The sequence below is a fragment of the Myotis daubentonii genome, chromosome 16 (assembly GCF_963259705.1).
Source record: "Myotis daubentonii chromosome 16, mMyoDau2.1, whole genome shotgun sequence".
Classification (NCBI taxonomy): Eukaryota; Metazoa; Chordata; class Mammalia; order Chiroptera; family Vespertilionidae; genus Myotis; species Myotis daubentonii.
In genome coordinates this window covers 6,146,491-6,168,230 of record NC_081855.1, presented here as the reverse complement: position 1 = coordinate 6,168,230, position 21,740 = coordinate 6,146,491, and the positions used below count along the sequence as shown (strand labels likewise).

The window sequence follows — 21,740 nt, the reverse complement described above, 5'->3', positions numbered from 1 at the left end:
AACCTCCCATCTCCATCACTGAAGTCCCAGTTCAAGCCCCCACCCCAGGACATCCTCCAGACTGCAGGCCATGGGGCACTGACCTGAGCAGCTCTGTGCTCCTGCCTAAGCCAGGCTCTGGGAGCTCTTCTCTGAGTGGCGCAGCCACATGCCCTCCCCATCACACACACCACACCTCCTCCTGCTGTGTCTCCGCCTCAGTGGGCTCAGGTGCTCCAGCTCTGAGTGGAGATACTGGGCCTGGGTTGGCAGGTCTGGGACTGGAACAGGAGCTCTATGGAGGCCAAAAGCATGATTAGGCTGGAAAATTCTGGCGGCCGATAAAAATCCTCAGTGTACTGGTCCAGCCATATGCCCAAGATGCAGGAGATGACCCTGGGGAGAGAGATAGACTGACAGCTGCGTCTGAGGCCTGGTTTTTCTTTCCACATGGCCCTCCCAGAGCACCACCCAGACAGCCTTAGGGTCCTGTGCCTGCTGCTGCTCCTGCCCATCCAGAAGGCAGACCTACTCCTTGCTCACCTTCAACCTGGCAGTCCTGGCAGAGATGTGCCTGGTCACCCAGGAGGGGCTGGCAGAAAGCTCTCCTTACTTACAGCTCTGGATCAATGAGGGAATCGCCTGTCCTCTTCTTCAGGGCAACCTGACATGCTCTCTCAGTGTCCCTGTACCCTCCCACTACCCTCCCACCTGAATGTCAACTCCATGAGGACAGGGAGGGCTGGTGTCTATTAAGTTCCTGTCACTCACTGACACACAGTAGGTGCTCCAGGTATAGCTGACCAATGAGTGAACAAAGAAAATCCTCTGGTGTCCAGACACCTCCTAACACATCAAACTTTGGCTCCTGCACCTATGTGCTGCCTACTTCACTAGCTGCCCTGTGGAGTTCTTCTTCTCTAACTGACAGTTAACTCCCATGGGGAGAGAGCTACCACCAAGCTACCACTGAGAAGGTTCTACCAGAATAGTGAACAAGGTCCCTGGATAAGGGTGTAGATTCGGCTAGGATTAGAAGCAGAGGGGTGTGAATTTTCTGAGGGGCTCACTCTGTCCACTGACCTCCCCAATCACCCACACCACCCATGTGCACATGAACAGCTCTCTGACTCCTGCCTTTTTTCCTAGGAGAAACCCTCAGACCTCTGCCCTCCAGCAGAAATCCCACCATGAGTAGGATCCAGGGTTCTTCCAGCACCTTGAATTCAGGTCCCACACTCCCCTCATGACTCTGATCCGAAGCCAAATCACGTTTTCTACTGGAACAGTGATTCACTGTCCTCTTCACAATACAGGAAGGTGCAGCCATAGGTAGAGGAGGCCAGGAGGACGTCACATCGGCTGTTCTGTCGACACTCTGAGCCTGTGCACCCTAATGTGACTGAATCGCTCCCGACTAGAAGGGAGCTCTGTAGTGCAGGCTTGGGGCTTGCCCTGTGCACTGGATTATGGTCAGTGCCTAGAGACGTGTCTGTACCTGGAAGAGCTTCTCATATATTTGCTGATTGAATCCTCCCCCACTGAATTCTTTCACAGAACCCTGTATCAGTCCACTAGTATTTATATGTGACTAGAGGCCTGGTGCACAAAAATTTGTGCACTGACGGGAGGGGGTTTTGTCCCTCAGTCCCACTTGTGCCCTCTCACAGTCTGGGACTCCTCGGGAGATAACGACCTGCTGGCTTAGGCCCGCTCCGCTCCCGGGTGGCAGAGGGCAGGCCCAATCCTTAGGTGCAGCCCTTGGTCGGGCTCAGAGAAGGGCCGATTGGGGAGTTGGTGTGCCGCCCCCTGTCGCCGCCCCCTGTCATGCACAGCAGGGTGGATCCGGAGGTTGCGATGCCACCCCCAGTCACGCTCATTAGTCTCATGCAGGACTCCTCTCCAGATTCCTGAGGCCCAACACATGGTCAGCCAGGCACAGAGGAAGGAACCTACAGTGGCTAAGGGTCTGGGCTCCACTCAGAGAGGGCCCGGTTCAAATCCCAGCTCAGTCAAGCTGTCTGTCCTCTCTGAGCCCAGATCACCAGCCAGGGACAGTGCTAGCCCCACTCACAGGGCTGAGGTGAGGGTGAAATGATGCCAAGTACCTGGTGCAGGGTAAGTGCCCACTGCTGTGAGTGACTGAGTGCTTAGATGGGGGTTCCCCAGCCAGGAGACCAGCTTTCCCATGGGGTCTGCTCGAGGTCAGGGCCCTAGCGCCGAAGATGCAGTTGCCCAAGAGTTGGTAAAGGCTCTTTATTCAGTCCTGAGGTCGCGCTGGTCCAGCAGGGTGAGGGCAGGGGCTGCCTGGGACCAGTCTTCAGCCCCAGGGACATCCAGGCTGGACTGGTAGGCACCAGGTACCAAGACCTGCAGGGTGAACTCGGTAATGATAGCGGTGAGCCCCCAGATGCGGTGTGGCCCAAGCAGGAAGACAGGCATTGTGTAACGGAAGTGGCCACTCTTGCAGAATTGGGTGCAGCATTGGTTCTGCACCTGCAGCAGGTGGACCAGTGGCAGTGCAAACACTTCCTCCAACTATGACAGGAGGCAGGGGAGGATGGACAGAGGACTGACCATGGCAGCTTTCCCCCATTGGGACATCCCATTCCCGGCATCCTTGCCCCAACTCACCTCCTCTGGGTTGGACTGGAGGCTCTGGGGATCCAGCGGGCCCACTCCAGCGACCACCAACACCACCGTGCTCTTTGCCTGGGCCAAGGAGGCAGGCCGTCAAGGGAGGCATGGCCTTGGCAGGCCTTTGGGGCTGGAGAAGGGAGGCTGAGAGGGAGACCCCACCCTTGCCATCCAGAGGCCATTAGCAGTCAAGGCCAGGTCCATCTGACCCCAGTCCTGCGTGGGGCTCACTCCAGCCAGACTGACCGACTCAGGTCCCCCATTCAGGCCTCTGGGCCTTCGCAGATTTTCCCTCCACTTAGAACAACCTTCCCTTAATTTTACTACCCTGAAACCTGCAGGGTATGAAGGACATGTCTCTCCCACTCTTCTTTTTTTCTTCATCATTCTATTTATTACATGGATGAATATTAACATCTCATGGTATCCATCTAATTCAGTCAAAACCAACAAATGAAAAAGGTTAACGATTTTTCAAATGAACATTCTTACAGACTCCCCTGTAACTTAAAATAGAAATATGTTCACTGCATTAAATTGTGACAAACTTAAAAAATGTCATTAAAAAAAGTCACCTTTAGTACTTAAATAAATTCATTAATTATTTGATGGCATCAATTTCCAAGTTAAAAAATAAATGTTGCTTCATTCGATACTTTTCAAAAAGGACATCTGGGTGGTTCTCTATAGCTGGATATATATATATATCTGTATATATACATATATATATATATATGTATATATATATATATATATATATATCCTGTATAATAATAGAGAAACATGGTAATTAACCATAACTTCGCTACCCTTCCCATTGGCTAATCAGTGAGATACGCAAATTAACTGCCAGCCAAGATGGCAGCCGGCAGCCAGGCAGCTGAAGTGAACATGACGCTTGCTTGCTCTAGTGATGGAGGAAGCCAACATTCCCTGCCTGCCGCACCTCAGCTCTGAGCTCCGGATGAAACAATGTTGCAATTATAGAACCTAAACAAACCCCAGAAACCTGCTTTCAACCAGCGAGGCCTCAGAGCTTAGAGCGGCCAGTGATGGCAACAGAGTTTCAATTATAGAATCTGAACAAATCCAGGTACCTGCTTTCAGCCGGCAAAGGCCTCGGAGCTGGAGCAAAGAGCTGGAGCAGGCTCTCAGCTCCAGTTACCCCTATCGAAGGAAAATAAATCCCAGAATAAAAAGAAAAAAAAGAGAGGCTGGGAGCTTCAGTTGCCCACCAGCCTGAAAACAGCCCTCAGCCCCTCACCCAGACTAGCCAGGCACCCCAGTGGGGACCCCCACCCTGACGGGGGTGTGACCAGCTGCAAACAGCCATCATCCCCTCATCCAGGCTGGCCAGGCACCCAAGCAGGACCCTCACCCTGATCCGGGACAATCTTCAGGGCAAACCAGCCAGCCCCCACGCGTGCACCAGGCCTCTATCCTATATAGTAAAAGGGGAATATGCAAACTGACCCTAACAGCAGGACTGGGAATGACTGGTCACTATGACACACACTGACCACCAGGGGGCAGACGCTCGATGCAGGAGCTGCCCTCTGGTGGTCAGGGCGCTCTCACATGGGAGTAGCTCTGTTCAGCCACAAGCCAGGCTGATGGCTACAGTACAGCAGTGGTGGTGGGAGCCTCTCCTGCCTCCTCAGCAGCACTAAGGATGTCCGACTGCAGCTTAGGTCTACACCCTGCTGGCAAGTGGGCATCCCCCGAGGGCTGCCGGCCTGCCAGAGGGATGTCTGATTGCCATCTTAGGCCCAATCCCCTGGGGAGCGGGCCTAAGCCAGCAGGTGGTCATCCCCTGAGGGGTCCCAGATTCTGCAAGTGGGTACAGGCCGGACTGCGGGACCCCCCTCGCCCCCGAGTGCACAAACTTTTGTGCACCTGGCCTCTAGTGTGTGTGTGTATATATATATATATGTATATATATATATATGCATAATTGTCCTATTGTTTCTAAAAATTTTTCAAATCTGGCTTTCCTATTTGAGAAAAGGCCTGCCGCGCTCTCTCACAACCCCCCTATGAAGGATAAAACTTAGACTTTGCTTTAATCATCAGAACTACCAGAAAAAAAATTTTTCTTGAGGTTGCTGTTTAATTCCATTTTCACCCAATAAAAAGTACAGAAACACTGTCTTTATTTGATGGTGTCCATAAATATTACACTCCATGGGTAGCAAAAATATTTTTTTATTTACAATTTACAGTTTCACAAGTGAAAATCGTACATTTTTACACATAACAATTTTGTTTTGTTAAATTTGCACACATCTGTATAACTTTCACACAACAAGCACCGGAAACTGTGCAGGCAGTAGGCTATGCAAATACTAAAATGTATTTATAAACCAAATGATAGCTGAAGGCCCTGCCTCAGTTAGGCAATTTATACAGATAGTTCTATATATACATAAAAAAAAAAATCTTCACCTAGATCCAAACAGCAGCTTTTTTAAAAAAGAAAAACATACTTTTCTCATTTTATTTAAACTGACTCAACTATATCATCTTCCGTTTTAATTTAATGGACCTGGCGCAGGGGTCACCTGTACCCTCCGGAACCTAAGAAGGGGAGGGGCTTGCTCAGGTAACGTGACTGGGCAGTTCCCATCTTTGCCTGGAGAGGAAGGGAACTGATGTTGAGAGCCACAGACAGGCCAGGCACTTGCTGATGGCCTCCCACTAGGTGCCCACACCACCCTCCTACGAGTAAAGCCCATGTCTCGGGAGCAGCTCTGAGATGTTGCTATGCTGTCCTCTGTACAAGCTGGTGGGGTATCAATTTGTTCTTCCTTAACATTGGTACTCTCACAGGGTTCCTGAAATTCATGTCTGACCATGTTCAACATAATATTCAGAGGGTTTTCAACTGGTTTCTTGCTGGGAGATGGTGTACAGTCAAATGAAGATGTATTTTGATCATCTTCATAACATGATGGATGACAAATCTTTCCATCCACTCTGATGGCATTCTTTAAATGCCACTCCTCCTCTTCGTCATCCCAGTATTGTTCAAATTGGTCTTGACAGATTTCACAACTCTCCACTGCTCCAGCTGGCCCTGCCGGTACACTTTGGGACTGCTTTTCCTTAGCAGCTTGCTGAGTTTTGAGCACAACTTCTTCATGCGCCTTTTCAAGAAACTGGCTCTTTGCCCGTTCTTCCAAATCAGCTATTTCCTCAAATTCTATCCAGTCTGTTGAACTGTAGTACCAACGTCTACGAGTAACTTTTCTGCTAACGTCTTTTTTAGTTCTATTTTGCCGATAATGCCAGTCCAAGTGATCTGCATATACATCTGCCTGTGACGTTGTAAACCTCATTCCACAAGAGTAACACTGAATACCAGTGTGCAGTTGATTTATAACACTATCATAACGTTGTTTTAACTCTTCCATTGTAAAATTGGTAAGATCGGGAACATCTCGATCTTCATTTTGACCTTCCTTCTCTTCAGTGGGAGGCTGAGCAGCAACTTCATTTACTTGTGCTGTAGCTGAATCAGGCTGGGGCAATTTGCGAATTCCTGTTCTTAGCAGTTTTGAAAATAATTCATTGGCATCTGCCTGACTGAGGTGATGATCAGGATATGCCTTAGGAAGGGCTCCGGAAGGATTCTGAACAAATGCTCCAGGATTTTTTGGATGAACTGGTAAAAATTGTTGTCCCTGGCCAAACGGTACTGGCTGAGCAACACCAGTGAGAACCTGTTGAGACACCTGCATGTTTCCCGCTGTTATCTGAGCAGGTAAATTGCCAAAGTTTCCACATTGAGGACTTTGAAGATTCTTTTCATCAAAAGAGTGTCCAGAAGCTCTGCTAAGGGGATTTGAGAAACTCTGGTTTCCAGGGCCACGCAGTCCATTAAAATTGGGTCCTTGAGGTGAATCAAATATTTGTTCGTGTCTTGGGAATTGCAGTCCTTTGGATGGGGCATTAAAAGCATTGCCAGGTGGCTCACTATATGGACCAGTCTGACGGAACGAAACGGATTCAAGCCTTTGTGAAGGATGATTGTCAAATCGTGTGCCTTGAAGACCAAGGGGAACACCAAACCTTGATGCTTGCTGGTGTTGTGGACCATCAAGTCTTTGAGGAACACCATCAAATCTTGGTTGAACCTGCTGTCCAGGTGGTCCATCAAATCTCTGTGAGCCTGGCTGACCAGTTCTTTCAAATCTAGGACCTAGTTGGCCATGTAATCCATCAAATCTTGGTAAGAGTGATGGCTGACCTGGCTGCCCATCAAACCTGAAAGCATGACAACCTTCCAATCTTGGACCACCTTGACCCAGAGGCCCTTCAAGTCTCAGTCCACCTCCTGGTACAGGACCGTCAAACCTCATTCCACCTCCTTGTCGGACTAAAGGTCCCTCAAACCTGATCCCAAACCCTGGTTGACCATGTGGACCCTGAAACCTAAGGTTTCCACCAAGTTGATTATGTTGTCCTTCAAACCTCAGGCCAGCGACTGACTGGCCATGGGGGCCCTCAAACCTCATTCCAACTCCGTGCTGTAGCAAAGGGCCCTCAAATCTGATCCCACCTTCTGGCTGACTATGAGGTCCATCAAACCTAATTGCAGGTCCTGATGGACCACGACCCCCCTCAAATCTATGTCCACGTATAGGCTGACCTCCGGGATTATCAAATCTAAGTCCACCCACAGGCTGACCATGAGGTCCCTCAAACCTCAGACCAGGGGAACCTTCCAACCGAAAACCACCTCTGCCTGCTTGACCAACTGGCCCTTCAAACCTCAGAGGTGTCCCTTCTGGTCCCGGAGGACCTTCAAATCTCAAAGGACCACCGGCCCCCATTTGTCCAGGTGACCCATCCAATCGAAGAAAACCTGGTGCAGAAGGTCCATCAATCCTAGGGCTTAATTTATTAGGTCCTTCAAAAATCATCTTGGTCGGGCCATCTCTTGTTACCGATGGCCTACTAGGTTCATCAAATAACGGTCTGTCTTCAGCTAACACTGTAAGGCGCTGATTTGTATCTAGGCCGGCGAGTCGTGATGCTGAGGTATCTACAAATGGTTCACCTGCATCTTCACATCTAGGTCGCTTAAGTGGAAAATGATCATTGAATGGTGACCTCTGCTCTTCTCGTACACCTTCTTGATACTGAAATAGCTGTCGAATTTGAGGCGCAACAACAAGGTACTCATCCTGTGTAATTTCACCAGATGCTAAATGTTCACTCGTCTTTTGAAGTAATTCTCTTTTGCTTGCGAGAGTTAACTCTGTGAAAACCTGAAGATTGGCATCTACGCTTAATCGATGCTGTTGCTTTGGGGCTCGAGGTGACACAACCCCTTTAGCGCTCGACCAGCTTTCCCTCCGCCTTAGATGAGGAGATTTACTATGGTCCTCACCTTGTTGTAAGCTTTTATTTTCTTGTGGTCGTTCGTCTTCAGTCTTTTTTATTCGCTTTGGATCTCGAACATCTTGTTCAGCACTTCTCTTAGCATTTCTTTCTTCCCTGGAAGGTGGCACAAAGTCTTCCATATGTGACTGCTTACATCCAGAGTGGCACATCTTTCCAGCTGAAGGCTCTTCAGGCGATTTATTTAGAAATGTAGAAGTCACATGGATGCTAGATGTATTCTGATTGGGGGGTAGAGGTTGAACAGGCCAAGCAGGATCTAATGAATTGACTCTGACATCCAGGGCATGAAGAATCTTCAATGGGAATATCTCATTCCATGTGGAACGTAATTTAAATAGACTTTTTCTGGTATTTTTATCCACCTTTTCAAACACACGAATAAATGTTGCAACTAGATTTGTAGTAAAGGCGGTGAGATACTCTCGGCCAACGTTTTTCACGATAGAATCCATAAGGTACATAACGGGAAGCTTCTCTGAGGAAGGAGCCTTGGCGGTTTGGGCCTCGATGAGAGAGACGATATCCTTGGCGAAGTGCAGGTTCTCCTGGGCTAGAATGGTCAGCATATTGATGTGCGGTTTGCTATTGACGGTCAGGTCTTCGAGGGATGACTGATAATCCCGACAGGCGTCCTCCCGGGCCCCCAAGGGTGGGCTCTGACATTGTGCCGTGGCCGCAGCTGCAGCCGCTCTTGACACCCCGTGTCACTGCCGACCGCGCTTCCTCTCCCCACTCCGGCCTCACCACGTGCTGACTGACCGCGGAGGGGTATTGGGGGACGACACGGGGGGAACCCCAGGTACTCAAGGCTGCCTTCGCACAGTGATCTCCACACACTTTCAGCCACCTCAGGAGCCTCTTTCTCCACAGGAACAAAAGGGTGCCGGCGCAGGTGGCTGCAGCTCCTAGGGGAATCCTGTTTGGGCGCCCTCTGTTTGGGTCCTGCCCGAACAGGTCCAGGGGTTCCCAAAGGTGTGGACGGAGTCGGCGAAGAAGGAAGGACACAGACAGCAGCGTTCAGTTGATCATCAGAGCCAGGTTCTCTAGCCAGGATCTCCAGCCACGTTCTGTCTTTTATTGCCTTCTTACATCTGCATTTATACCAGTTGATTTTAATCCTCTCAATTTCTATTGCAAAGGTTAGGGCGTTTCTTTTCTCCATTCCAGGAAGTAAAGATTATGTAGCTTAAGCGTGATTGGTCGTAGTTAAAGTGATTAACTGCCCGCCTGGCGCTTAGTTAAGGGGTTTTATCCCCTCCCTAGCTTCAGGGGAAAATCCCTACCTGGGGAAACAACCTATCTCGGAGAGGTGACCTCAGTTAAAACACATAGCGCCAAGAAGGGGAGCCAATGTATTAAGAACAGTATGGCATATACATATACGCCAAGTCCCTTGAAAGATACACTGGGCAGATGTTTCTTCCCTGCAGCGACTGTGTCAAGCAGCAAGGACGGACCAGCTTCTGGCATTCAACCACTGAGCCAAGCCAGAGAGGGCTGACAGACACCCTTTATTTTATTTTATTTTACTTTATTTTATTAATTTTTATATATATTTTTTCCTTTGTGTGAAGAAATATGAATGAACTGTACATAAACATGTCAAAGCAAACTAGTTCACTGTCACAACTTTAAATGTCTCAGGAGCACAGCGAATGCTAAACACACTAACATCGTGTTGCTACTTCAATAGCTGGGGAGTGGCGAGCGCTGGCCTATGGCTTAGGATCTGTGTCCATGCTTGTTTCCTGAACCTCCTCCACCTCTGAGAGCTGTCCCCTGCCTTCAGTATGCAAATTAGCTGCCATCTTGTTGCTGCAGGTTTCGGGTCAACACTGGGGTGCCTGGCCAGTCTGGGTGAGGGGATGATAGCTGTTTTCAGGCTGGCGGGCAACTGAGGCTCCCAACCTCCCTTTTTTTCTTTTTTCTTTTCATTCTGGGATTTATTTCCCTTCTATGGCTGTCACTGGAGCTGAGATCCGTCTTTAGCTCTGAGGCTGGGCTCCAGCTCTGAGACCTCGGCTGCAGAAAGCAGGTATCTGGGTTTGTTTGGGTTCTATAATTGTAACACTCTTGCGATCCTGCTGGCTGAAGCCCGGCTGGCTGAAATCGGGTTTCTGAGGCAGGTTTCCCTTCTATAATTGCAACACAGTTGCTTAGAGTTGCAGCTCAGAGCCCAACAGCGGCAGGCGGGGAACGTTGGTTTCCCCTGTCACTGTAGCAAGCAAGCCTCCTGTTCGCATCAGCTGCCTGGCTGCCGGCCGCCATCTTGGTTGGCAGTTAATTTGCATATCTCCCTGATTAGCCAATGGGAAGGGTAGCGAAGTTACGGCTAATTACCATGTTTCTCTTTTATTAGATAGGACTAGTGGCCCAGTGCACGAAATTCATGCACGGGGGGGAAGGGGGAGTTCCCTCAGCCCAGCCTGCACCCTCTCTAATCAGGGATCCCTTGGGGGATGTCCGACTGCTGGTTTAGGCCCGATCCCTGGGATCCCCCTAACTGGCAGCCGGACATCCCTCTTGCAATCTGGGACCACTGGCTCCTAACTGCTCACCTGCCTGCCGACCTGTTCTCCCTAACTGTTCGCCCTGCTGGCCTGACCCCCCTAACTGCTCTCCCCTGCCAGCCTGATTGTCCTAACTGCTCTCCCCTGCCGGCTTGATCCCCAAACTGCTCTCCCCTGCCAGCCTGATCGCCCCAACCGCCTCTGCCTCGGCCCGCCACCATGGCTTTGTCCAAAAGGACATCCAGAAAGTTGCCTGGAAGCTGTTTGGTCTAATTAGCACATTACCCTTTTATTAGTATAGATTGATTTCAGAGAGGGAGGGAGATAGAAACATCAATGATGAGAGAGAATCATTGACTGACTGCCTCCTGCACGCCCCACACTGGGGATCAAACTCATAACCCAGGCATGTGCCCTGACCAGGAATTGAACTCTGGGGCCCTTCAGCCCTCAGGCAGAGGCTCTATCCATTGAGCAACACTGGCTATGGATACACTTTCCCTTTCCACTGGGACGTGTTCTGATTGCTGGAGCTGAAACACTGAAGCTGCCTCACTGGGGCAGAGTGGGGTGCAGTGGGTTGGAGTAGGTGAAGCCCCCTGAAAGCTGGAGAGGGGCCTTGTTTAACAGCCGGACTGTCTCATGGCTGTGCTGCCTCGCAGTTGTATGGCCACACTGTTGGGCTGTGCTACTGTCAGTGAGAGTTTACACAACTGAACTGTCTGCACAGATAGCTTCCTCCTCACCACACCCCCAAGCTGGGGGTTCCTCTTAGGGTTGAAGTGATACCGACCACCCTTGGTTGGTAGCCCAATCGGCCACTTTGGAAAGAGAAGTGGGGAATCCTGATTTTACGTGAATGCTCCAATTTCTTAAGTTGGCAACTAATGCGAACTTCAGATGTTTGGGCCAAACCAGAGAGGTGGTCGGGTCTGGTGTCCAGGCCACTGGGCGGCACTGGGCTCAGCCCAGTTGTAAAGGGCCCCTAGGCGTCTGGGCAGGTGAAGGGGTTGGGGGTACGCTTCGGTAATTCCAATGTCACCCCACTGGGTTTTGGTGGTTTTTTCCCCACTGATGACAATTTACTATAATCTGTTGGCAGCATAGATAGATATTAGTTACCAGAACTATGTCTCCATAGAAGTGGACAGTATGTAGCCATTCTATTGGGAACTGTGTGCACTTAAGCATCAGCATGATCTTTCAATTTATTTTTTGTGGTTGTTAATGAAAATAAGCTTTATTACATCAAGTAATAAATACATACAAAGATGCAAACAGTATTAGTCACTGTCTTCCACATGTTTGGATCCACTGATGGGAAAGGCGGAACTGAAATGTACATACATCCTTAGGGGAAATTTCAAGGGTCCTTGTCAGGCGAGGTTCTATAAATTGCTCTTCCTTCTGTATTTATAACTTGTGCATTTTAAAGATTGACTTCAAAGTACTAATAGTCATGCAAATGCTTAAGCAAAAAAAAAAAACACAGAACAGTTACATTGAAAAGAATTTAGACTGTGTGGTGAATGGGCACTGGCTACTATAGTGCTGCCTCAGGACTCACTGAAACAAACCCTCAGAGTTGGATCAGCTCAGAAGAGAAACATAAAGAACCATGTGAGTAACAGAAATGTATCCAGAAAAGAAACACGTATCTGGGAGGCCAACTGCAGCTTGCTGTGATAGGTAACTGACATGCATCCTGTAAATCAATGCTTTAAAAAAACACACAAAATGCCCTGGGTAGTTCTGAACTAACGCTTAAATCTAATAACTGCAAAAATCTCTTCTCCATCTCAGCGATGGGAGGTTCAGAGCCTGATGAACTACGGGAGGGGCACGGGGAGGAGAAACCAAGCTGTTACCATTTTGAAACCAAGTTTCATCTGAAGGGGATGCAAGCATGAGCTGTCACTTCTTGGAAGAAGAAGGAAAGCCTTTCACGTGGACTTAGGGGCTAGGACCTGGTGTTCTGCTCCATCTTGGCCAAGCACTCCCGAACCAGCCATGTCGTGTGGATGATGCCTCGTTTCAGTCTCTCCATCGCGCTCTTGCTGCCCGCGTACGTGAGTCAGATCTCCTTCCCTAGTTCTTCGATGATGACCAGCAGCTCAGCATATTTGCTCTGGGGCGCCTGGCTGTTCTCTGTTCCCTGCATGTTAGAGATGTTGGTCCTAGTCACTCAGCAGCTGGCGGTACTGGGAAGACGTTGCCATGCTGGTGGAAGGCGGATGAACGCTCCCAGAGGCCTTGATGGAGGTGGCGGGCATGTGCATGGTCAAGTTCAGTTTGTAAGACATCCCCCCCTCCGCCCCCTGTCTCCCGCTGCGGGGCGCAGGCCCCATAAGATGGCATCGGCAGCGGTGGCAGTGAGGCCAGGCGGTGGTGAGGTGGGCCTGGGTCTGTGTCCCTGTCTGTGTGCCTGCCCAGCTCCCACACACTTTTTGTTGTTGACAGCTCGAGCGCACTGGCAAATATGGCTGTCCCCTCACCCTGACACTGCCGCAGTATCATGATCTTTCAGTTTCTTGATGTTCTGCCTGTGCTGCTCAATGTCTTTCTGCAGACACTCAAATCTCCTTTTTATGATGAGGGATCTCTTCTTCATGTTGTTTCTTCAAGGCTGCCAGCTGTTCTTTAATCCGCTCTGGGAAGTATCCTTCCTCTTCAGCCTTCTTTTTTTTTTTTTTTTTGTGAAGGTCCCAATGGCTTCCCTGATTGCGCCTGCATTGGAGCTGAAATTATCTGACCATTGCAGCCAAAGTCTCTGGCTTACATGGCCCTCACACCCCACACTTGGAGCCGCAGATGTGCCACCGACGCAGAGACTGCCCTGGTTGTCAGTGCCGCGCAGTTCCGGACTACCCCACTTAGTTTTAAATGCAAACCTGCCTTGGACAGGCCTTGAAGGTCTCTTTTCCATGGCGATCACGGGGTAGCAGGCCAGCCAGCACCCACAGCCCCAGGGGTCCAGGGGTGCCGGCTGGCCTGCGCCGGGGCTCTCTCTGCCTCCAATCCACAATGCAATCACCGATCACCGGCCGCCTTTGCCTGCCCCCACCTCTTGCCTGCCGCCTGGGTTTCAGATCCCTTTCACCTCCCAGCATTGTGGCTACATATGCAAATTACCCACCATCTTTGTTGGCGGTTAAACGCCATCATGGCTGGCAGTTAATTTGCATATTGCCCTGATTAGCCAATGGGAAGGGTAGCGAAGTTACAGTTAATTAAGATGTTTCTCTATTATTAGATAGGATGAGAAATATATATTGAGTGCCTACCACATGCCAACTCTTTATGTTAAGCACTTTATTATTATATTTTATCCTTGCAACTCATTTTTTCATAACATTATTTTTATTGTTTTATTGCTTAAAGTATTACAAAGGGTACTACATATGTGTCCTTTTTTTTGCCCCCGCCCTTGACAATCCCCTGGCCTCTCCTACACCCCAGTGTCTTATGTCCATTGGTTATGCTTATATGCATGCATACAAGTCCTTCGGTGGATCTCTTACCCCCCTCCCTCCTGCCCCCCAACCCTCCCTGGCCTTCCCCCTGCACTTTGACAATCAGATTGAGGCAGCTCTGCCTCTGTATCCATTATTGTTCATAAGTTTATAATGGTCTTTATTATCCATGAATGAGTGAGATCATTTTTCCCGTGAAAAGAACAAGACGTAAAGAACTCAGCTAACGTGCCTGAGGTTTTAATGCAAGTGGCAGTGCCATACTTATCACTAAATTTTTTCTTTGTCAATCCTCACCCAAGGGTAAGTTTCCCTGGCCCAGACCAAGGCCAAGGATCTAGCCTGCAACTGAGGCAGTTAGCTTGACTGGAGTCAAACCCAACACCTTTCAGTCCACTGGTTCACAACTCTCACAGGCAAACAGCTCTATCTCTTTCTCTCACTCACAGGCTGCTCTAATTTAATTGAAAACATCCAGAATTTTCTTCTGGTCACTAGTAAAAATAATCTTATTAAACTCACTGAAGTCACATGTCCACATACAACCATCATCACTGTGGTCTAGACAGTTAGATATGCTGATACCTTCACTCTGGGGCCCTGAATAACAACCCCCAGAAACAGCTGGATGTGGAAATTGGCAGATGTTAGAAAAGGGAAAATGGAAGTCATGTCCACCACAGGCCACTGTCAAATAAGTATTTGACTTCTGGTTTTCATTGTGAAGTCCTAACTTCCATCCTTATAAGAGAAAAAAAAAAAGAGAGAGAATAACAATCTGAAAAGCAGGAGCTCTTGTTAAATCCATCTGAAATTAACTATGACTATGAAATTAACCTTTGCTGCTGCAAACCACGGAGATTTAGGGCTCTGTTAGAACAACACAACCTAGCCCAGCCGTGGGCAAACTACGGCCCGCGGGCCGGATCTGGCCCATCCGGCTGTTCTATCCGGCCCATGGATCCGAAAGAGCGTAGGGTTCTCTTGCTCTCCCCTCCACTCCTTCACCAGCAGCAGTGTTAACATGGCAACGTCGGGAAACACAGCCGCAGCTCCTTCTTCTGAGTGGGCAGATTTAGATCCGCCCATTCAGTAGAAAGAACAACCTCTCAATCTTCCAGTGGCTCCTTGTAATTCCCGCGGACGCGTCTCCGGACATCACCCTGGGAATGCGTAGACACGTTATCGTGGTGATGTAGGGAGACACGCCCCTGGAGAGCACAGTATCAGAGCCTTTCTGAGGTAAGATTAAGAGCTCTACTCAAACACAATTTTTTTCCTGTTCCCACATTCTGTACATCACAATGACTTGTTAATAAAACAACAAAGACTTTCAGCTGTAAAAATGCTTGCTACAGGGCATTTGTGTTAACATGCACCACTGCACATTAGCATCAACGCAAACACGATGGAAAGCTATGTACCCTGCATTAACCCTAACTGCGCTGCATTGCAGTACTGCACCACACTGCCATGGCAGCATGGCTAGTGTGAACAAACCCTAATTCAGTGGGTTGAACAAAAAGATTGTATAGAAATGTGATGAACTAAAGATTTTATTACAAAATCGCTTAATTTCAGGGTTTCAGAAGCAATTGGACAAATGAAAAACTGAAAATCAAATGTTCATATCTAATACTTGGATGAAACCCTTTCCTGGTAATGACAGCCTGAAGTCTTGTACTTATGGACATCACCAGATGCTGGGTTTTCTCCTTTGTAATGCTCTGCCAGGCTGTCACAGTAGGGGTATATATATAAATATCCTGCCATTTCCAGCTTTTAATAAGAAAAACTGTTGCAATGGGCATTTAAAAGTGGCACCTGGTTGTTTCTATAGAGTCCAGTGGATGCAATCTGACATTATAATGGGCTCTTTCACACTATGTGCACTGCGGCTGTTTTTTGTCAGTAACGGAAGTGCTAGTGGTAACTACTGGTTACCCATGTTTTGCACTGCCCTAGCACCTCCCATACAAGTGTGTCTGGAAGACACAGCAATGTGCAGCTATGTGTGTTATCATAAACAAAGGGCCTGTGTGAAAGATACACAGGTTTTCTATGGAGGAAAGGGGTTGTTCTCTATGGTCAGGGTGTGCCTCTGTCCCACGTATGAACTTTTTCAGATGATTTTGTTATATATATATATTTTTAGACCAAAAATCTTATAGTAGAGCAAATTTAATCACTTGTTTTTATACTTTACTGTCTTATTTTAGTAAAGAATTTAATAAGAAAACGGTACTGTTGGTTTTAGCCCAATATTAAACATGAATGGACCAAAGAAAAGGAAAGTGGACAGTGAATGCCGAGTGTTTAAGAGGGAGTGGACAACAAAATATTTTTTCACAGAAGTCCAATCAATGCCGGTATGTCTGATATGCCAGGAAACACTTGCAGTCTTCAAAGAGTACAATCTCAGCCGTCACTTTGCCACAAAGCATGGCAACTATGCTAGCAAGCAGTGACCTCAAGAACGGGAGGCTACTGCACAGAGGTTGATGGCTAAATTACAGGCTCAGCAAAATGTCTTTCACAGACAAACTGCAATTCAAGAGACAACTACCAAAGCAAGTTTTATGCTATCATTCAAATTAGCAAAAGCTAGCAAAGCTCTCTCTGAAGGCGAGTTTTTGAAAGAATGTATGATAGAGACAGCAGGTCTCTTGTGTCCAGAGAGCAAAGGCAAGTTTGAAAAACTCAGCTTATCGCGCAGGACAGTGACTCGTCGAGTGGAACTGACTGATGAAGACTTGGCCAGCAAGTTAAATAGTAAGGCAGAGTTCTTTAAGTTTTATTCACTAGCATTGGATGAAAGTAATGACGTAAAGGACACTGCTCAGCTCTTAATTTTTATCCGAGGGATTAGTGACAATTTTGAAATTACGGAGGAGTTTTTAGCCATGGAGCCACTGAAAGGAAAAACACGGGGAGAGGACTTGTATGACCGGTGTCTACTGTCATCGAGAAAAGGAAGATACCATGGAGTAAACTTGCTAATGTCACGACAGATGGATCTCCAAATTTAACTGGAAAAAATGTTGGACTGCTAAAAAGAATTCAGGATAAAGTGAAAGAGGAGAACCCTAACCAAGATGTTATTTTTCTTCACTGTATTATTCACCAGGAATCATTGTGCAAGTCTATATCACAACTTAATCATGTTGTTAATCCAGTCGTAAAGCTTGTTAATTTCATTCGAGCAAAGGGACTTCAGCACCATCAGTTTACTAAGTTTCTGGAGGAAATTGATGCGGATCACCACGACTTATTTTACCACTATCGTGTCCGCTGGTTGAGTTTGGGCAAAGTTTTCCAACGAGTGTGGGAGCTCAAAGAAGAGATTGGTGCATTTTTGAAATTAAAGGGCAAGTCTGACGAATTTACTGAGCTGAGTGACAAGAATTGGCTGTGTGACTTTGCATTTGCTATAGATATATTTTCACATTTGAATGAGCTAAATGTGAAGCTACAGGGAAAAGATCAGTATGTACATGGCATATACACTAATGTGAAAGCCTTTCAATCGAAGCTGATTTTCTTTTCCAGACAAATTTCAGACAAAGTCTTCACTCATTTTGCCACACTAGCCACACAGAAGGAGACCATCCAAAACGTGAAGAAATACAGCAAATCACTGGATGACCTGAATGCAGAATTCTGTCATTGGTTTTCTGATGTTGAAAAAATTGACCAGTCACTTCAACTGGTGGCCTGTCCTTTGTCACAAAACCCTGAAACAGCACCAGAAGAGGTGCAACTGGAACTCATCGATCTTCAGTCTGACTTTGTCCTAAAGGAGAAATTCAGCTCTCCTGAACTAAGAGACCTTTATGCTTCACTTAATGAAGCCACTTTTCCAAACATACGGAAGATAGCACAGAAGACACTGGTGCTGTTTGGGTCAACCTATGTTTGTGAGCAGACATTTAGCATCATGAACATCAACAAAGCCCCTCACAGATCCAGCTTAACTGACGACCACCTCAGGTCTATCCTGAGAATAGCCACAACAAAACTAACTCAAGACTTTGATGCATTAGCTAAAAAAGGAGACCAACAACACTGTTCCCACTGAAGTTGATGTTTTAAAGACCAAAAACCTTTCAACCCATTCTACATTGCCATCTACAACTACGTCCCGGGCATAATTTAGAAGTTGCACCAAAGAAAATGTTTAATTTACTGTTTACACATTTTGTTCTTTTCTATTTGTTTTAGTTTTAAGTTATTTTATTATATTTAAGTTTAATTTGAAAGGCTTTTATACCTTTCCTTTGTTAGGCAATTTTATTTGCCTTTGCCATCTTCAATATAAGGTATGTTATTGTGCTATGATTCCTCCATTTTTTGAAGTTTCAAATTATAATAATTAGTGTTTACATTCTTCTTCTTAAAATGTTTGAATTGAATAAATCTATTGAAATAAAAATAAAAAAGACCGTACCCTTTTATGTAATGATGTTTACTTTGAATTTATATTAGTTCACACAAACACTCCATCCATGCTTTTGTTCCGGCCCTCCGGTCCAGTTTAAGAACCCATTGTGGCCCTCGAGTCAAAAAGTTTGCCCACCCCTGGGTGGGAGCATTCCACTTCCCAGGTGGAAAACAAATTCATGGGCACCTGTGTGTTGAATGCAGCAGGCATGCTGTCCAAGCCAGCGGGCGCCGAGGTGGTGGTCTGATTTCTATCCTGTGTTGGGAGAGGGGTACATGCCATCAGAGGCAGCTCATAAACTGCCAGGTGGGCTGGGGGCTCCAGCTCAGACTGAGTCCCAAGCACTCAGTGATTGGTGGCAAGAGGTGGGACAGGAGTGATCTCAGGACGAGATGCTAAACTGGCAGCCTTGCAAACTCAGAGACCTAAAGTAACCACAAAGGATGGTCTGAAATTAAAGTGTGGTGGTTTGGTTTTGTTTTTTAACTAAAAGCAGCTTATGGTGGGTACTAGTGTCCTAGGCCAGTGGTCGGCAAACTGCGGCTCGCAAGCCACACGCGGCTCTTTGGCACCTTGAGTGTGGCTCTCCCTAAGTCTTAGGAGTACCCTAATTAAGTTAATAACAATGTACCTACCTATATAGTTTAAGTTTAAAAAATTTGGCTCTCAAAAGAAATTTAAATCATTGTACTGTTGATATTTGGCTGTTGACTAATGAGTTTGCCGACCACAGTCCTAGGCTGTCATCTTCCCTGAAATAAAGTCAATCTTTATCTTAACTGAGCCTGTCTATTGTCTTTTTGCATCTATGACAACATATTTTTGGAATGTCAAAGAAATTTTCCTTTTTATTCAGACCCTCAGAGCATAGGCACTGCTCTGCTCTCTGCAGAGACCACACATTCCCTCATTGTTATTGAGTTCATTGTTGACTGTTAACTGTCCCATACCCACCTAAGTGAAAGAAGTGCATGTCTATCATTTTACCTTTTTTCCAGGCCCAGAGATTTCCCTGCTGTGCTTCCTCCTGCTTCCCTCATCTATCAACAATGAATTTCATAAAACCACACAAGTCTCCACTTTTGATTGTAATGTATAGAATGAAGTGCAAAGCTGCCATTCTCCGGAGCATTACTATTTCATTCGGTTGAGATTTTGCTTCACTGCAATTGTCTACACTATAGCTCAAATAAATTCACAAAAATTCTGCACAGGTTTCCACGTTTTCTACATGGACAAGAGGAAAGGTTCTCGGAAGGCAACAGAGACTTGGAGGTGAGTTATGAAGAGGCACACTGGTATCTTAGTCATTTCCTAGCAGAGAATGGACAACACCTCCCTGTGTTAACAAGGTCACCCCGGGATTTCTGACAGAGCATCCCATTCTAAGATGGGAACACAGAGGGTTCCTGGGGTGGAAGGGTCTGGATATTAGGACAAGTGTGGCATTCAGGGCAGCACCGTTGACAAGACAACAGGAGGGGGTCACGTGCAGGTCCCATAGAAATGAACAGCTGCATCGCCAGCCCTGATAACAGGTCCCCCCTTTGGTATGTTGTACATCCCAGGGAAGCCCCAGCTCCTGACCTGTAGGGGACACAGGGATGTGGTCCTCAGGGCAGCAAAGGGCAAAGCAACAGACTTGGTACCTTGAGCCCCATGTCCTTTTGGGAAAAGCATCCCCACTAATCACCATGATGTGTAAGAGTGGGAGAAGGTGTGTAAGGCTTGTCAGGCCAACATGGACACTTGGAGATGGGCATTAGAAAGGGAAAATCTGTAGAAAAATGCAAAAAAAACACTCTTGACTGAACATGATGGGAAATGGTACAAAGTCTCTCTTCTGATATTCCTAAAACTTTGTGGGCAGTGACTTTCATCTCATCTGAAAGGGACTGGACAGTGAGAGTGGGTTGTGGGGAGGATACGGGCCCCAGATTCCTTTGGAAATTGGACTCTAGGAGGGACCTAGGGGAGTAGCAGGGCAGCTTCTGGAACCTCGGGCTCCCTTTGACTATATGGGACCCTGGAGTCTGGGTCACCTCAGCACCTGCACTCACCCTGCGGCCATGCTGCACGCTGGAAGATGTATGGGCACCCGTGCCTCCTCCAGGGGCATGGAGTAGAGGACCCCATCAGTCAGCTCCTCTCTGTTCTCCTGTGCAGAGCTCAGGACTGGGAACTATAAAGACAGTTCCCAGTCACCAGGAGGAAGGCCTCAGATCCCTGTTTTGTTGGTTCTCTACCCCTGTAATCCTCCACTCCAGACACACACATACAGTGTGATCTGCTGAGACCTCCACTGCAGAGGAAAAGGTGTGACAGCCTGAGGGCTAGGATTCCCATTGGCATAGATAAGGAACCCCTCTGGAATCCCATCTCCACCTGCCTGCCCTGTCCTGAGGTCTGATCACAGCAGGACCTCTAGGGGATCCACTGCCCAGAAAGCTGTTCCTGCCCCTGGTTTCTCCCTACAGGTCCCTCTTTGCAACACATTAAGGGGAGGGGATGTGGGCTGTGCAGGGAGCAGGGTGGGGGGGATGTGGGTAGGGGGGTAAATAAGGGTGTGAATACCAGGAGGCACAGACAATGGGAGCTGGACAAAGGGTGCTATCCTGTGGGAACTAAAAACCATCCTTCCCCGAGGTGTGGGAAAGCCACTGACAAGTTTTAAGAAGTAAAGTGCTGTTATGTTCTTGCTTTAGGATGGTCACTGGCCGCAAAGGGTGGAGAACAGATTGGTGTAAAGCAACGCTGAGTGAGTCAGAGAAATCAGTTGGGAGGCTGACCATAACCCTAGTGAAAGGGCGGTGGCCAAAACGAAGGTAAAGCCAGTGGCCAGAGAGAGAGATGGACACGTGGGAGAGTTCTTTACGAAATAAGAAACAGGACTTGGCGGTAACCGCAGCGGGAGAAGAGCTGAGGATATTCGCACTCCTGCTTTTGCAAATGGGCGTGTGAAGAGGAGGCAGCTGAAACATTGAGTCGGGGTGGGTAGGTGAGGAGAGACTAACCATGCTTTGAGGGAACCGCCTCTTCTGATAAAGTTGATGTTACGCTTGCTTACAAGGACATGTTGCTCAGATTTACTGGCCCTGTTTGAAAACTTTCCACTTCTCTCCCTCACTGGTGAATTGTCAGTGTTACAAGTCGTCTATGGACGCACGGACATCGGTGTCCCTGTACACCCCACTGTTCCTAAAAGTACACCTTTCGTGTTATTTGAAGGCCAAGGAGTGTGTTGAGGTAAAATATACGGAAAAGGCATAGGCTGCTCGCATACATCTTACG

The 21,740-nt window shown here is 47.6% G+C and overlaps 1 protein-coding gene and 2 pseudogenes across 1 annotated transcript; all 3 read right to left on the bottom strand.

Moving 5' to 3' along the window:
• Nucleotides 1-2,192: 2,192 nt before the first annotated feature.
• On the bottom strand, nucleotides 2,193-2,820 carry LOC132218510 (mitochondrial coenzyme A diphosphatase NUDT8-like; annotated as a pseudogene).
• A 1,719-nt stretch (nucleotides 2,821-4,539) lies between these two features.
• Nucleotides 4,540-9,833, bottom strand: LOC132218505 (pre-mRNA cleavage complex 2 protein Pcf11-like). Its single transcript, XM_059669760.1, has 3 exons — nucleotides 9,780-9,833; nucleotides 5,366-8,681; nucleotides 4,540-5,154 (listed from the first exon to the last, which is right to left on the bottom strand). The coding sequence occupies exons 1-3, from the start codon at nucleotides 9,831-9,833 to the stop codon at nucleotides 5,117-5,119; spliced, it is 3,408 nt and encodes a 1,135-aa protein (XP_059525743.1). The 3' UTR covers nucleotides 4,540-5,116.
• A 2,662-nt stretch (nucleotides 9,834-12,495) lies between these two features.
• Nucleotides 12,496-12,838, bottom strand: LOC132219348 (cyclin-dependent kinase 2-associated protein 1-like; annotated as a pseudogene).
• Nucleotides 12,839-21,740: the final 8,902 nt, after the last annotated feature.